At 35.6% G+C, this 14,535-nt stretch overlaps 1 protein-coding gene across 5 annotated transcripts in view; it reads right to left on the bottom strand.

The window, feature by feature from the left end:
* ZGRF1 (zinc finger GRF-type containing 1) overlaps window positions 1-14,535 on the bottom strand; it is a 97,610-nt gene that overhangs the window by 5,663 nt on the left and 77,412 nt on the right. For 4 of the 5 annotated variants that reach the window (XM_074396578.1, XM_074396577.1, XM_074396576.1 and 1 more), the window contains 7 exons: window positions 14,366-14,443; window positions 14,017-14,164; window positions 10,347-10,474; window positions 7,907-8,030; window positions 1,431-1,607; window positions 1,162-1,296; window positions 180-441 (listed from right to left, as the gene is read on the bottom strand). In XM_074396578.1, the coding sequence (XP_074252679.1) occupies window positions 180-441; window positions 1,162-1,296; window positions 1,431-1,607; window positions 7,907-8,030; window positions 10,347-10,474; window positions 14,017-14,164; window positions 14,366-14,443 (1,052 nt within the window). Of the gene's footprint in view, window positions 1-179; window positions 442-1,161; window positions 1,297-1,430; window positions 1,608-7,906; window positions 8,031-10,346; window positions 10,475-14,016; window positions 14,165-14,365; window positions 14,444-14,535 lie in introns of those variants that run through there. The other variant, XM_074396579.1, reaches the window with a different exon arrangement.

The following is a 14,535-nucleotide window of genomic DNA, read 5'->3' on the forward strand; positions in this document are numbered from 1 at the left end:
AAAAATATATATATATATATAACATGAGACAACAATTCTTTATTTTACAGAGGTCCCAGTATTATCATGTCAGTTACTTCCCACAGTGGCAAATTCAGAGCTGTTCCTGCTTGAAGCACCCCAAGCATTAGCCCATAAAAGTCAGTTAGACCTTGAAATGAGTGCATTATTTATTTTACCTTCACAGTGTTGGATCACACGTCCCCACAGTCGATTTTTCCTCAAACAGGCTAAATTTCCCACAATCAGCAAATGCCTCTTTCCTCTGGTCAATGCAACATTCATTCTTTTTTCTGAATCAATGAATCCTACTTGTCTTGTCCTTACACAGGATAAAATAATGATTTCCTTTTCGGCTCCCTGAAAAGCATCTACTGTAGACACCTGCACAGTTTTAATATCTGGATGGTCAAAGTCTACAGCACTGAGTAAATGACAAAGCTGTGGAGGAAAAGACAGCAATCATGTAGTGAGAGACTGTGAAGAACTTAAGCCACTGAACCTGCTCAAAGCAACCATTGTAACTTAACTAATAGTAAATAATTTTCATTTTTCTTTTATGACTCACATAGACTGGGCTAGTTTCCAAAATGATAAATGACTAGATGACAATATTAATTATGAAACACAAAATCAAAAGCTATTTATCTACTGCTGGGAAACTCATTCGGATATGCTAATTTGGAGCTGATAAACTAATAATGAAACAGATGAAAAAATACTAAAAGGAAAAAGAAAAATCTAGTTAGAAGTAATTGGCTCATGTGTACATTAACATCTTGTATCTATCCTTGATTTACTGATAAAATGCAATAATAATAAAAGAACATTTTGGGTAACAGAAATTCAATCCCATCTGTCCACAAAGCATACACCATATTTTTTTCCCGCTAATTTGTTTGTTGCATTTTTGCCCCAACAGCTGTAAACTAAATTTAATTAAACCTTGTTAAGTTTACATTTAATTATACAGAAAAAAAGCCAGACCGGAAAAAAAAAAAAAAAAAAAAAAAACCGGAATGTTTTCTTTTTTAATACATTAATTATAGTACCAAAAGTTTTTCAGGCACCAAACCAACTACTATAAATGTAATATCAAATATGGTAATGTGTAATTATAACATCTAAAATATGACAAATATTGTAATACATGATACCAACCTTGTACATTTGGGATTTGTATAATGTTATCACGCCAATCATAGAGCCCTCTATTCCACTTGCAATCAGTGATTGAATCAGCTTGAGTGTAAAAGCAGCTTCTGCCACATTATGAAAGCTGTTATCTCTTTCTAGCTGGAGTAAGAAATAGATCCTAAATTATATTTCCCAGAAAAGCTATGGAAAAAACAAGTAAATTCATACAAACAACAAAAATTAAACCAGGAACCTAAACCATGTTGACTCTCATCAACATTAATGTCATTTACCTGTTCCAGTCCTTTAACATTATAAAAACACAGGGTTGGCAGCCATTCCAATAAAGGGCTCCTCTCTATTTCTGTTACCCCATTCATGAGGTTTCCTTCGTAAAACATATCATTAGCAATAGCACTGATTGCAGGGTGGCAACGGTACTGAGTTCTCAACAGAACTGGCTTGTGACCCTAAGAAATTTAAATGAAGAAAAATAAGAAATTAAAACTTAACATTTTTTATTCTTCTAGGGAAAGCAAAATTATATTTTTAATGTTAAAAATATTGCTATATTGTGGTCTTAGGAGATGAATTACAACCATGATAGACTATAAATAAAAACATTTTTAAATTACTAAAAATATGTTCATATTAAACTATTAAATTAGAAAATTATAAAATGTAAAAAATGTCAAACTTAGACTTATCTAATAAGTTCGGCACCTAACATTATTATTATTTATTTCTTTTTTTTAGACAGAGTCTCACTCTGTAGCTTAGGATGGTGTGCAATGGCACAATCTCAGCTCACTGCAGCCTCCACCTCCTGGGTTCAAGCGATTCTTCTGCCTCAGCCTCCTGAGTAGCTGGGATTACAGACACCCACCATCATGCCCAGCTAATTTTTGTATTATTATAGAGAAAGGGTTTCACCATTTTGGCCGGGTTGGTCTTGAACTCCTGACCTCAGGTGATCTGCCCACCCTGGCCTCCCAAAGTGATGGTGTGAGCCACCACACCCAGCCAACATTATCCTTTTATAATTTATCTGGAGTTGGTCTAACACTAAATTGAAAAAACTCTCTTAAAAAAATTAGGAGGTATTATAGATATCTCATTAACTTTCCTCATTGAGTAAAAGCCATTTTTCATTCTGAATCTTCAAAGAAGTTTCAGATTTTGTTAATGCATCATAAAATCCAAGTCCTATCTACTTTAGGGCTCTTCAAGCAAAGAGTTCTGTAGTGTTGTTAAAACATTTTGAATAGCTACAAGGTACTCTAATAATACATATATAATTAAATGCAGGATTAATGACCACAAGGAGAAAGAATCTTCTATGGCAAAAATAAAAAAAATAAAAAAAATAAAAAAGGAAAACTCAATGATAGTGCTCTTTGGGGCATACATTTGTCTAAGTTTGTAAGTCCAAGTCAGCAAGCAAGTGAAACTACTGACGAAAATGTCAAGTATAAAAATCCTGAAAGACAAAAAATGCTCTGCTCAGAGCGGGCGCAGTGGCTCACTCCCCCCGTAATCCCAACACTTTGGCAGGCCAAGGCAGGCAGGCCACTTGAGGTCAGGAGTTCAAGATCAGCCTGGCAAACAAGGTAAAATACAAAAATTTCTCTATTAAAAATACAAAAATTAGCCAGTCGTGGTGGCAGGAACCTATAAAATCTGCTACTTGGGAGGCTGAGGCAGAAGAATTGCTTGAATCTGGGAGGCAGAGGTTGCAGTGAGCTAAGATGGTGCCACTGCACTCCAGCCTGAGCGACAGAGCTATTTATGCACTAGACTCTATATTTATGCACTGCAGCCTGGGTGATAGAGCGAGACTCTATATTTATATTCTATATTAAGTTATATTTATGGTATGGTTTCAACTATGTACAAATACATGTATTTGATATAGGTATATAACCCTAGGATAAAAGATAGAAGGACAAATACTAAAATCTTACAAAGAGTTTTCTCTTAAGGCCAGTGAGGTTATTACAAATGTTTTGTTTTGTTTTTACCATTTTTCTTTCTTTTCTGAGACAGGGTCTCGCTGTTGCTTAGGCTGGCCTCAAACTCTCCAGGCTCAAGAGATCCTTCTGCCTCAGCTTCCTGAGTAGCTGGGATTACAGGTGCCTGACACCCCACCCAGCTTTATCTATATCTTTCTTTCCCTCCCTCCCCCCTCCCTTCCTTCCTTCCTTCCTCCCTCCCTCCCTTCTCTCTCTCTCTCTCCCTTTCTCTTTCTTTCTTCTCTCTCCTTCCTTCCTTCCTTTCCTTATCCTTCCTTCCTTCCTTCCTTCCTTCTTACCCTTCCTTCCTTCCTTTTCTTTCTTTTTTTCAGTGGCAAGATCATAGCTCCCTGCAGCCTCGAACTCCTGAACTCAACTAACCCTCCCACCTCAGCCTCCCAAACAGCTGAGATTAAAGATTATAGGCACAAGCCAACACACCCAGACCGCCTCTTCTCTTTTCTGCAGTTTCCAAACTGTCTATAATGAGTAGTACTTTTATTTCTTTTACTTTTAATAATTGTGAACTAGTTCAAATATACAGAAAGCAAAGAAATAATATTATGTCCATGAACTTACCACCAGGACTTGACATTAGCCATATTAAGTCATTTTTGTTTTGGATCTCTCTTTTGTTAGATAAAATATGACATATATGGCTAAAGATCCTCCTTCATTGCTTTCCTCTACCACCTTTCCCAGAAATAACCCCAGTCTTGATTTTTTGTGGAATCATGTTTATTGTATTGGTATGAATCTATAAATAACATATGTTATCGTATGTGCTTTTGAAATTCTCATAAATGGCATTTTACTACAATTATCCCTTTGCATTTACTTCTTCCAACATCCACTATGTTTCTGAGAACTGTCTATATGGATCAAGCTCATCCATAGTAACTGTTTTTTATTCTACTCTGTGACTAAACCACTTTTTTGTTCATCCCTTCTTTGCCCTTTCAGAATTCTCCCAAATAAAAACCTACTTCATATTTTAAAAGGCATTGACAATAGGTACATGAAAAAGGGCAGAACAGTATACAGAGTATGCCACCATTTTTAAAACAGGAAGGGAAAATCTTATGTATTTGCTTACAATGGCATAAAATATCACAAGAAATGTACAAGAAAGGGACGACAGTTGCTTTGGAGGAAAGAGAATTAATAGTTGGGAGACAGGAGAAGTAGTCTTCACTATCTCCATGTTTTCTGGTTCCTCTCGAATTTTGAACTATATGACTATATTATCTATTCAAAAATGTTTTAAAACTTTAAATAACTTTTTATTTAAAAAATTTTGTTGGAGGCGGGGTCTCACTCTAGTATGAGAGCTGGTGTCGAACTTGTGGCCTCACTAGTGTCAAACTCGTGGCCTCAAGTGATCCTCCCACTTCAGTCTCCCAAAGTGCTGGGATTTACAGGCCTGAGCCACCATGCCCAGCCCTTTTTTAAGATTTTTCTTTTAGTTAAGATTTTTTTTAAAGCCTTTGAAAAAGTCTGATACAAAGGAAGTTGGACACCGCCTTGTCACAGAAGAGCAGAAAGTTTTGCAATTAAATTCAATCACAACAGCTCAAGACAACTGAAAGCTTCATTCTTCACAAAACAGAATACAACTGAACTCAAAATTCAATGCAACTTGAAACTCAATCTAAGGGAGAACTTCTTAAGAAGTTGGAATAAAGCTGTCTTGTAGAATCCATTCTCCAATATATAAAGGTACAAAAAATACAAAAACAACAGCAAAGAAAATTCAGCAATTATGCAACCAAGAAAGGTTTACAGCCAACCCAATGTCATAAACTTCAAAAAGTGCTAGTCATCAAGAAAGAAACAAAATTCTGGGGTAGAAGGGGAAAATGCAGCATAGTGAGCCAGAATTCATATGATGGTAATGGTTCCTAAGAAGAATTATGAAAAAGGGAACGTGAACTGCGCAGTTTTTAGTAGAAATGAAGGCTCAAGAACTGTGTCCCTTTTCCAGAGCAGGGATACTCTTGGGTCTCAGAGTTCCTATCAGTTTGATAGGACACTACCAAAATTTCAGGGTACTGAGAAAACAGAAAATACAGATCTGAAAGAGCATCTGATATCCAAGCATGAACACCAGAAAATGAAACAAGAATGGCAACTATATAAACATAGTGTTTATACAATTGTATAGTTTGTATAGAAACAGTGTTCTCTCTCTCTGCCATGTGAGGATACAGCAAGAAGGTGGCATCTACAAGCCAATGACCAATGGAATAGAATAGAAAGTCCAGAAATAAACCCTTGTATATGTGCTCAACCGATTTTTTATGAGGGTTCTAATACAATTAAATGGGGGAAAGGGATAGTATTTCAACACATGGTGTTGGAAAGCCTGTATATCCACATGCAAAAGAATGAAGTTGAACCCTTATCTCATACCATATACAAAAATTAACTAAAAATAGATCAAAGACCTCAACATAAGAGCTAAAATTATAAAATTCTTAGACAAAAACATTGGGGAAAATCTCCATGACATTGGATTTGGCAACAATTTCATAGATAGAACACCAAAAGCACAAGCAACAGAATAAAAAATAGGTAAACTGAACTTCATCAAAATTAAGAACTTTTGTGCATACAAGATAATATTAAGAAAGTGAAAAGACTACCAAAAAAATGGAAGAAAATATTTGCAAATCATGTATTTGAAAGGGGATTAATTTCCAGAATACATTTTTTTTAAAATCTCCTATAACTCAACAACAAAAAAACCAAACAACCCAATCAAAAAATGGGCAAAGGACTCAAATAGGCATTTCTTCAAAGAGGATACACAAATAGCTAATAAGCACATGAAAAGATGCTCAAGATCATTACTCTTTAGGGAAACCACAATGAGATTCCCTTTCACATCCATTAAGATGGCTATGATATTCAAAAACCAAAAAGAAGTATTGGTGAGAATGTGAACAACTTGGAACCCTTGTACACTGCTGTTGGGAAAGTAAAATGGGTGCTGCTACAGAAAAAAGTTTGGTGGTTCCTTAAAACTTTAAACATAAAATTATCATGTGACCCAGCAATTACATTTCCAGGTATGTATTGAACTGAAAGCAGGGATTTGAGCAAATATATATCAATGTTCACAGCAGATAATTCACAAGAGCCAAAAGGTGAAAACAACCCAAACATCTATCAACAGAAATGCAGTACCTACATGTAACGGAATATTATTTAGCCTTATAAAGGAATGAAATTCTGATACATAGTACAACAAAGATGAACTATGAACACATTCTGCTAAGTAAATGAGACAGACATAAAGTGACAAATACTGTATGACTCTACTCAAATGAAGCACCTAGAACGGCAAATTCATAGAGCTAGAAGATAGAATAGAGGTTACTAGGAGCTAAGGAAAGGGGAAATGAGAAATTATTGATTAATGGTTCAAAGTTTCTGTTTCGGATAATGAAAAAGTTCTGGAAATGGACAAGTGATGGTTGTACAATATTATGAATGTACTCTAAAGTAATAATAATAATATAGTACCTGTACTGCTGCAATATGAATGAACCTCAAAAAGTGAAAGAAAACAGACACAAAAGATCATACATTGTATGATTCATTTTATATAAAATATCCAGAATAGATAAATCCATACAGAGAGAAAGCAGGCTGGTGGTTGCCAGAAGCTGTAGGGAAGAGGAAATGGACAGTTAACTGCTAAATGGGTATGGGAGATTATTTTGAAGTGATGAAAACATTTTGAAACCAGATAGAGGTAGCGGTTACACAAGAAACTGTGAATGTACTAAATGCTACTAAACTGTTCACTTTAAAATAGTTTCTGCTATATAAACCGCATGCTCTAAAGAAAAAAAAAATTTTTTAAGAAATATAAGAAATAGGTTTATGTTACACGAATGCAATGGTTTGAATGTGTCCCTCAAATTTCATGTGTTGGAAACTTCATCCCCAGTGCAACAGTGTTGAGAGGTGGGACTTTCAAAAGGTGATTAGGCTGTGAGGATTCTGCCTAATCCTCATGGATTAATGCCATTATCACATAAGTGGGTTCCTCAAAAAAGGATGGATTTGTGAATGGATTAATGCCATTCCTGGTGTATGTGTGTGGGTTAATGGATTAAGGCCATTATCAAGAGTGTATTCCTCATAAAAGGATGAGTTTGGCCTCTTGCACTCTCTTGCTCTTCCATCTTCCACCACAGAATGACAATAAAGCAAGAAGGTCCCTAATAATTGCGAGTCCCAGGTCTTAGACTTCTCAGTCTCCAGAACTATAAGCAATAAATTTCTGTTCTTTATAAATTACCCAGTCTGAGGTTTTTCTGTTATAGCAGCACAAAATAGACTAAGACAGTAAATTCCACTTCAATTAAAAAATGTTAATAATTAATTTAAAAATTATTAGCAATGTGTAGTGTTCCATGTAGATAATAGAGGCATTATAGGTTTTTTTTTTTTTTTTTTTAGTTTCAGAGCAAAAGCCATATACTGCTACCCATTACTCAAGTAAATAAGGAAAAAATTCTTTTTATAAAAGGGCACTTAAATTAATAGAGTTCCACCTGACTTTTTTGTAAACCTTTGTTACAACAAAAATGTTATTAATTAATTGGAGTACAACTAATGTTATACTCCAATTACACATTAGTTTGAGGCAGGGCTAAGTCTTCTAACATTTTCATTCTCTATCAACACACGCACATGATGTATAATCAATAAATGATAATTCTGTAAGAATTTACAGTGGTTACCATTAAGCAAAGTCGATCAAAAAGCGTTTGTTCCAATCCATTTCCATGAGCTGCATCAGAACCCTGAATAGTAGGAGGTAGCTGTTTGGGATCTCCAACAAGAATCAGTTTTTCACACTCAAACCTAAAACAGAATTTCAAAAATTAATGTAAGCAATTAAAAAGAGTGCATTAACATCATTTATTGCTCTGTTTGCCAAAACTGTATTTCAAAATATTCAAATGCTATGAAGTATCCTGAGTACTAATAAAGCTTAGTAGTGCTATTAACTGCATTAAGGGCTTTAAAAAGCTATGCAATAAAGACTGTTTTACATAATTTAGTTATTCTCCTCCCACATAAAACCTAGTAGGTGCCCCTTGCCTCTGCATGGAATTAATATTTCACAGAGCATATTTGGGAAATACTGGTTTTTAGACTCCATAAACTCTTGGAATTAGAGTATTTCCTAGAAGTCATTTAGCTTAAACCCTTGTTTTAGAAGTGAAGTAAATTGGGTTCTTCAGAGTTAAGTGTCTTCCTAAATAGGAGTAGGATACAGTGGGAAAAAAAAAATCAAAATTTTATTTGAAAAAAAAAAACTATATCTAAATCTCAACTCCATTATACTTTAGAGACCCAGTAAGTTATTTAATCTTTTCATGTTTCAGTATTATTTTTTTCTTTCTTTCTTTTTTTTTTTTTTTTTTTTTTTTTTTAGATGAGGTTTTACTCTGTGTCACCCAGGCTAGAGTGCAGTGGTGTGATCTCTGCTCACCGCAGCCTTGACCTCCTGGGTTCAAGCAATCCTCTCACCTCAGCCTCCCAAGTTGCTGGGACTTTAGGCACACACTATCATGCCCAACTAATTTTGTATTTTTTGTAGAAATGGGGATTTGCCATGTTGCCCAAGCTGGTCTCAAACTCCTAGACTCAAGTGATCCACCTGCCTCAGCCTCTCAAAGTGCTGGGATTACAGGTGTGAGCCACTGCACCCAGCCTATGCTTCAGTATTGTGAGTAACTTGGAGGTAATAATAACTTGTGTGTCTATTTTAAGGATTAAATGAAATATGTAATGTGTTTAGTATATAGTAGGCATTCAACAAGTATTACTCCTCTACTATTTGCAGGTCTTTCATCCTTGGCCCCTGAGTAGGATAACCAACTCATCCTAAAATTTGAAAGCCCCATGATCTAGGAATATTCCAAGTCCCAAGTAAACCATGATAGTTAGTACCTTACTCTCTCATTAAATGGGGACACAGCATAGGCCAGAACTCAGACCTACTGAGTCCTAGTCTAGTATTCTTTTCATTACCTTTAGGATTCCTTAATAATAGATGCTTTAAAAGCACAATGTTTCAATTGGCTAGGACAGCTTAGAAGATTTCATGGTCCTCTAGTTTTAGTAGACAAATTTTTATTTTCAATTTGTTTTTCTTTATATGTTTTATATATTTTCATCATCTAAAATTATTTACAAAACCTAAACACTTGGATTATATTAAGGTAAGAAAACTGAAGGACATTCTTCAACAATGGAGTTAGATTCTTTTTTTTTTTTGAGACGGAGTTTCGCTCTTGTTACCCAGGCTGGAGTGCAATGGCGTGATCTCGGCTCACTGCAACCTCCGCCTCACGGGTTCAGGCAATTCTCCTGCCTCAGCCTCCTGAGTAGCTGGGATTACAGGCACGTGCCACCATGCCCAGCTAATTTTTGTATTTTTTAGTAGAGACGGGGTTTCACCATGTTGACCAGGATGGTCTCGATCTCTCGACCTCGTGATCCACCCGCCTCGGCCTCCCAAAGTGCTGGGATTACAGGCTTGAGCCAACGCGCCCGGCTGGAGTTAGATTCTTAACCCATGAATAAAGAGCATTTTTTTTTTTTTTTTTTTTTTGAGACAGAGTCTTGCTTTGTTGCCCAATCTATAGTGCAGTGGCATGATCTCAGCTCAGTGCAACCTCTGCTTCCCGGGCTCAAGTGATTCTCATGTCTCAGCTTTCCCAGTAGCTGGGATTACAAGCATGCACTACACAATCCAGCTGATTTTTGTAATTTTAGTAGAGATAGGGTTTCACCATATTGGCCAGGCTGGTCTCAAACTCCTGGTCTCAAGTAATCTACCTGTCTTGGCCTCCCAAAGTGCTGGGATTACACGTGTGAGCCACAATGCCCAGCCTAAAGAGCACTCTTAATCTAGTTGAGAAATCTGCAAGTTTCTACTAGAATCCTAGCACTAGGGCTATAGTATGTCATCCAAATGTCTAAACTGTGATCTAATAAAACTTTAACACATCAACCTCCTAAAATTCCCCTCTATATTCTTTTTAAAAATCAGTTTAGTATTTAAATTGTTAAGAATTTTCACAAAAGTTTGGTAAAGGATTGAACTGCAGAAATGTTTGATATAATTGTGACATTTGAGAACCCCTGGGAAAGAATCTTATAGGTTACCTTGCAATGGGAAGGAGAGAGGCCGGTTCAGTTATCTGACTACACTCATCCAGCACAACTACCGGAAATTTAAGATCATTCATGCATGGGAATGGGCAGGCTGCACAGGTAACTCCAACTACTTGAACCTTTATTACAACAAAAATGTTATTAACAACTATTAAGAGAAAATAACGGAATGAATTTACCAAAGAACTCATGGTCTAAAATTAGAGAGTGAACTAGTCCTAATTTAATTCCTAGCCATCAGAAACCTTAGGTCATCATATCTCCACATTTTCATTATTCCTACATACAAAACGGAAATCAACAAATGTAGGTTACTTAAGCCACAAGTCCATTAACAAGAACAAATAAAAGACACATTTTGATATTCAGAAGGAAAGTATCACAATATCAAGGATTTGTAAAATAGGATGACACACATATTTTATCTTCTAGATGAGGTTAGGTAGACAACATATATTAATCAACACAGGCCAAAGTTCTTCACAAAGAACATTAAATATGCTAACAAAATATTCTTTGCTTAGCCTTCAAGCACATTAGTTTTATTTATTTTAAAATGTAAAGATGGCTAACTAATTCTTAACAACAGTAAATAAAATGTACTCATAGCCTGTAAGTACATTTGAATCTTATAAGTTAAACATTATAGCAGCATGCCATTACTCTGAAGGTAGAAAACTTCACAAAAGCTGAGTTCTAACCTCTAGAACTAAATGTAAACAACAGGGAAATCTATGAATTTTCTAATTAGATGTGGTCATTGGCCTAGTAGCCCACTATCTATACACACACGTGTACATACACATACACACACACGCATCTAACTAAAAAATTCCTAGATTTCCTTATTGTTCACATTTAGTTCTAGAGTTTAAAAATGAGCTTTTGTGAAGTTTTTTGCCTTTAGAGTAATGGTACACTGCTATAATGTGCAACTTATAAGATTCAAATACACACACACGTGTGTATGTATAAATATGTGTATATAAACACACACAAACATATATGTATACAGTAATGTACTGCAAAACAATTAGATGTTTTGGTCAATGATGAACCAGATATATGATGATGGTCTCATAAAATTATAATGGAGCTAATAAATTCCCCGCCCCTAGTGACATCACAACCTTCACAGCACAATGTATTATTCATGTGTTAATGGTGATACTGGTGTAAACGAACCTACTGCACTGCCAGTCATATAAAAGTATAGCACATACAATTATGTACAGTTCATAATACTTGATAATAAATGACCATTTTAGTGGTTTATATATTTACTAGAGTATACATTTATTATTATTTTAGAATATACTCCTAACTTATTAAAAAAAAAAAAAGTTGACTATAAAACAGTTTCAGGGACATCCTTCAGGAAGTATCCAGAAGAAGGTATTGTTATTATAAGTGATGACAGTCCCATGTGTCCTATTGCCCCTAAAAACTTTCTAGTGGGACGGAATATAGAGGTGGAAGACAGTGATATTGATGATCCTGACCCTGAGCAGGCCTAGAATAATGTGTGTGTTTATATTTCAGTTTTCAACATTAAAAAAAAAAAAAGTTTTAAAGGTAAAAAAAGAAAAATTTTAAATAAAAAAGCTTATGCTAAATTTAAAGAAACAGCTATTACAGAAACCTAAAACATTAAGTCTTCTTTTAAAAAAAAACATTATCTTTTAATTTATTATTATGTTCTGAGATTCTAACAGCAGAAAAGATTTTGTTACTGACCTAGCAAGTATTAATTAACTATAAAACATTTTTAAAAATTAGTTTTATTATGAAGACATGTCACTTCAGAAATGTGTCAGGTCTTCCGGGCACGGTGGCTCATGCCTGTAATCCCAGCAATTGGGAGGCGGAGATGGGAGGACCACTTAAGGTCAGGAGTTTGAGACCAGCCTGGCCAGCATGGTGAAACCCCATCTCTACTAAAAATACAAAAATTAGCTAGGCATGATGGTGAGTGCCTGTAGTCCCAAGCTACTCAGGACACTGAGACAGGAGAATCACTTGAACCCAGGAGGTGGAGGTTGCAGTGAGCTGAGATCACACCACTGCACTCCAGCCTGAATGATAAAATGCGACTCCAGCTAAAAAAAAAAAACCAAAAACCAAAAAAAAATCACTATGTCAGGTCTGAATGCCTGACTGGACCTTAGAAATATACCAGAGAAAACTTCTTAAAAAAGAATTCCTCATATTTTCATTTGTGAATAGGTGATACCAATGAGCAACAGTTGATGGTAACTGGACTTTCATTCAGAAAAGCATCCAAGAAATCATTAACAATAATATATAAGAATAATGATTCTTACATATCATTATTATGTTGGGTGAATAAAATGGTAAGTAGTCTACATAAATGACTAATTTGTATTAATTGAACACAGCCAAACAAAGCCAAAGACTTTCTGGATTTGGTTAAGAAGAGAATACAGAGTTAACTCTGCAATTCAAATAATAGAAAGTTATTCTGAAGTTTTCTGAGGAGTTCCAGAACCAAAACTTGTTATAGATTGATTATTATTTCCAGTTTCTCCTTCCCTCTCTAGGAAAGTATTATTACACATCCACACCCTTTGCCATGTTACCTGGCAGTGCTTCCCAACAGAGAAGTAGAGGAGTATATTTCCCTGCTTCACTGATGTTAGGCTGGGTCACGTGACCTCTTACAGCAAATGGAATGTCAGCTGACATAATATAAGCTGAAGCTTTAAATGTGTTTCTGTGATCTGTCCTGCCCTCTTGCACTTCTGCCATCTGTCAGAAGATCATGCCATAGCAAATGTTCTCAGAAAGACAGATTTGACCCATAGCCTCAGGCCAAGCCATACCACTTGACTTGTAGAGTCATAAGCTGTTGTCTTAAAGTACTGAGACTGAGTTTGTTAACCCTCATTATTTCAGCAATAGCTTATCAATTCAGGGTCCCAAGTAGACTAATTTTCTCAAATCTCTAGCATAAAGTTGCCAATGTGCAAGTGGTCCAGGAAGCCAACAACTTTCCTTTCCTCCATCCCCACTGCTTTTCCCCATGCTCTCCCTTCATAGGAGGAAGCTGCTGATTGATTTCTTTCTCTTCCAACAGCTGATGCCCAGGCTTCCCTGGATCAAAACTTGATAAAGGAGATGGTGCTACTTGTTATAGCCTGGAATCTTGTGTGCTTAGTCTTGGCTCCCAATACCTGGAACTGTTTGAACTACCTGGATTCTTGGATATACACAAACACTAAAAGTCCTGGCTTTCTTGGACAGCATCAAAGACAAATTTCACTTGGATATTCTGTTCAGGGTCAGACCTTCTCTATCACTATTTCTCTTAGAATACAACCAATTTTATTTAACTTGCAAGGAATCTATTCCCACCTCCATACTTTCCTCATCAAGCCTATGAAAAGAAAGTAAAAAGGGAGGAGAAAGGATGACTCAGCCATGGTGAGTTGCAGATATTCACGAATGTGAAGAATGCTTTGAAACAAACATAAAACATACACTGGGTAGACTATATCCAAGGATACACATACATGCACCTTAGTAGAATCTAAGCTATCACAGTAGTTTATTTAAAGGAAATATTTTTTCATCAACAGAAATAAGAGAATCTGAATGGCATATATAAACCAAGAAACAAACTGAAGCTACTATGTCTTACCTGTTTCAGCAGGGTTCTATTGGTCCCCAGTTTATGCTGCTCAATACTTTTTCTCACATAGATTCTTTCTGTAGGAGTCAGGTCTTCTTTCATTAGTGCATGTAGTTCTTTTAATTGTTCGCTTTCATTTTCTGAGCCAGCATGTAAGCTAAAGAATTATACAAAAAACACTCCTTTTTAGTCCATTTTTCATAACATCACAGTAAAACAAAATACAGATTTTCTAAGTTAACCAAGAAAAGATAAGCCTTTCTCCATTCTTCAAAAACCAAATTTAAGGTAAGAGTGATATGAAATTACCATACTTCCCTCTGACCATGCTGTGACTTCTGTAATTTTGCATTCTTACCTATAAGGTAAAATTGGTTTGGCAATCTTCCTAACACTCCCAACTCTGACAAAGTTTTCAAATCCAAGACTGAGAAGCCTTTAAATAAGAAAACAATATAAAGTAGATTCTGATTATTTAGGAAACAGAATATAAAATAAAGTTTCAAATAATAACTGTATTATTACAAT

Source organism: Saimiri boliviensis, chromosome 3, assembly GCF_048565385.1.
Source record: "Saimiri boliviensis isolate mSaiBol1 chromosome 3, mSaiBol1.pri, whole genome shotgun sequence".
Taxonomy (NCBI): domain Eukaryota; kingdom Metazoa; phylum Chordata; class Mammalia; order Primates; family Cebidae; genus Saimiri; species Saimiri boliviensis.